Source organism: Halyomorpha halys, unplaced genomic scaffold (assembly GCF_000696795.3).
Source record: "Halyomorpha halys isolate HHAL.00 unplaced genomic scaffold, Hhal_1.1 Scaffold1137.1, whole genome shotgun sequence".
Lineage (NCBI taxonomy): Eukaryota > Metazoa > Arthropoda > Insecta > Hemiptera > Pentatomidae > Halyomorpha > Halyomorpha halys.
The window spans coordinates 11,483-14,193 of record NW_027108967.1 but is presented as its reverse complement, the minus strand read 5'-3'; the positions used below and the strand labels follow the sequence as shown (position 1 = coordinate 14,193).

General features: G+C 25.2%; 1 protein-coding gene across 3 annotated transcripts in view; it reads right to left on the bottom strand.

Moving 5' to 3' along the window:
- The window catches only part of LOC106688477 (probable serine/threonine-protein kinase clkA), a 16,028-nt gene extending 15,600 nt beyond the window's left edge, over positions 1-428 (bottom strand). For 2 of the 3 annotated variants that reach the window (XM_067047224.1, XM_067047222.1), the window contains exon 1: positions 329-422. In XM_067047224.1, the coding sequence (XP_066903325.1) occupies positions 329-398 (70 nt within the window). In that variant the 5' untranslated portion in view covers positions 399-422. Of the gene's footprint in view, positions 1-328 lie in introns of all 3 variants that reach the window. The other variant, XR_010843373.1, reaches the window with a different exon arrangement.
- Positions 429-2,711: the final 2,283 nt, after the last annotated feature.

Here is a 2,711-nt window from a genome sequence, read left to right as displayed (position 1 = left end):
AAGATTATGGAAATCACGAATTGCTTTAATCTAACATATTCTTACATAAAATAATTTAAAAAAAAATTAATTATATATTACATTTTTGTAACCTTTCACTCCTTCCTGCTGGATGAATATAAGGCTAAAACATTGCTAAAATTTAATATATTACGTAATAACGTAATTAATGTGTTGAATATATATGTATTCCGAATTAAACTGGTTCGTAATTCCCTTATTTTTTTTATTAATATTATAAATTAAAAATGAATTCCAGCCATGAAAAAAATTAACAAAGTTGTTTATATTAAATTAACATAAATTCAAATTAAACTTAATCTATTACCAGTAAAGACAGAACCACAGCAAGATAGCACCATAATAGCTAATGATATCCACATATTCAATAAATTCATCCTTGATCTCCGTTCATAACGCTTCTCACATCAACGACAGAGACTGACACTTCGTACTTGGACAATTGTCATATTATTATTTTGAGAGATATCCAACGTTTAGGTAATAATGAATGTAACTAATATTCCTCAGAAATCGTTTGTTATCTTCGGAGCCATTAGCACGACGTTAGCGGTAGATCGTTAGATTTTAAACGGTCATTATATTGCACAAGAATGCGTTGTCTCGGGGAATTAACAATTGATAGAAAAAAAACTTTGAATTTCGGTTTGAGGTAAAACCTAAATATAAAAGTAAGATTAAATTAAAATTCATTCAATTGTTTTTATTATTATATTACTAACATAATTTATAATAATAAAGATAATATTTAAGGTATTTTGGGATGCGAAAAACGAATATAAACTTTTTACAGTCAATAATAGAAAAATTCGGCGAAATATAACAAAGACGCGTTCACATGATTCGGATCGGGACAAATCCAGCGCGCTTGGCTTTCTCCGACTTGCTTTCTCTATTTCATATATTTTTTTTATCCTGTAATTAATTACCAAACTGTCTCATAGTTAATTTTTTATTACTGCTTACAATAGAAGATGGTTGATTATTTCAAATAAACTGAATTCAATGTTCTTCTTCTTATATGAGAAGTATTTGGATATGTTCAGGTTTCTAAGAGCTGCCTTGAACTAACGGTCGTTTCATTCCTGGTTCATATTCATAGACAGTGTCTTCAAGCATTTGTATTATTCGCAGCGAACTAGTCATGTTGTGTGGTGTAGGGATGCTATAAAATCATTGGCTCCTGATTAGTAATATTTTAGTTAAAAGTTCATTGTGCATACCATGGAAACATTTACATACTTATCGACAAATTTAATATTTTATCATTTAATATTAAATTGAAACAATTTATAAAAATAAATTTAAAAAATAAATATACACATTTTTTCAAAACATTTTGATATAAAATACAAAAATTTAATTTTAAAAATAAATATACACATTTATTATAAATTGCATACATTGAATATTCACATTTCAAGTTTTCATGGTTTTCCTTGTTGTGTAGCTGTGCTTATATTATATTCATCAGGAATACTGAACATTTTTCATTAAATATACATATTTAAAAATAAATATACAAATTTTTTCAAAACATATTATTATAAATAAGAAAAAATTAATTTTAACAATAAATATACACACTTATCATAAACATTTTATTATAAAAAACACAAATTTAATTTAAAAAATAAATATACACATTTATTCTTATAATTTTATTATTAGACACATAAATATAATTCTCAAAACTTAATTTGCTATGGGTCACCATCTTTCCTGCGTACGTAATGATTTATTTTTTCAACAAGAATAGTGGAAATTCAAAAAGAAATAAACAAGTTTATTCAAAACGTTTTAGTATAAATCACAAAAATATATTTTTAAAAATAAATATACACATTTATTCAAAACATTTTATAATAAATCACAAAAATTGAAATTTAAAAATAAATATACACATTTATTCTATTTGTTTTGACTGCCGTCAAAATAGCCCTGACGAAGCCCTGCAACGTGGGGCGAAACGTTGGCTCATTAAAATAGTATAATTTTACTATTTGAGTTTTTTTGACCGCACCCGGACCATATTCCTTTCATCTTTTCACACGGTCAATCAATAATCTTCCAATTTATTCTAAACATTTTATTATAAAACCCTCAATTTATTTTTAAAAATAACTATACACGCATGATAAAAACAATTTATTGTAATACACATAAATATAATTCTCACATTTAAATTTTCTATGATTCACCTTCTATTCTACGTACGTAATGATATATTTTGTCTTCATCTAGAATAATGGATATTCTAAAAGAAATATACACATTTCGTCAAAACAGTTTATTATAAACGACTAAAATTTAAATATAAAAATAAATATACACATTTTTTTTTAATGTGGTTCTGGCTCATATTTATTGACAGTGTCTTCAAGCATTTGTAATATTCGCAGCGAACTAGTCTTGTGTGATGTAGGGATGCTATAAAATAGCTGGCTCCTAATGAGTATTATTTTAGTTTAACATTTTATCATTTAAATTTTATCTATTAGGAACTATTTATAGATTATAAAAGTTTCTGTACTGTTTATTATAACACTAACAGGTATGTCTACCGTAGATTATTTCTGTATTTATAACAATTATTTTTTTTTTTTTATAAGTATTTGTTTTTATGTAAAATAATAAATGATAAAGAAAAAAAATCATGCGAACTTCATGGGAACATTCTATTCCACATG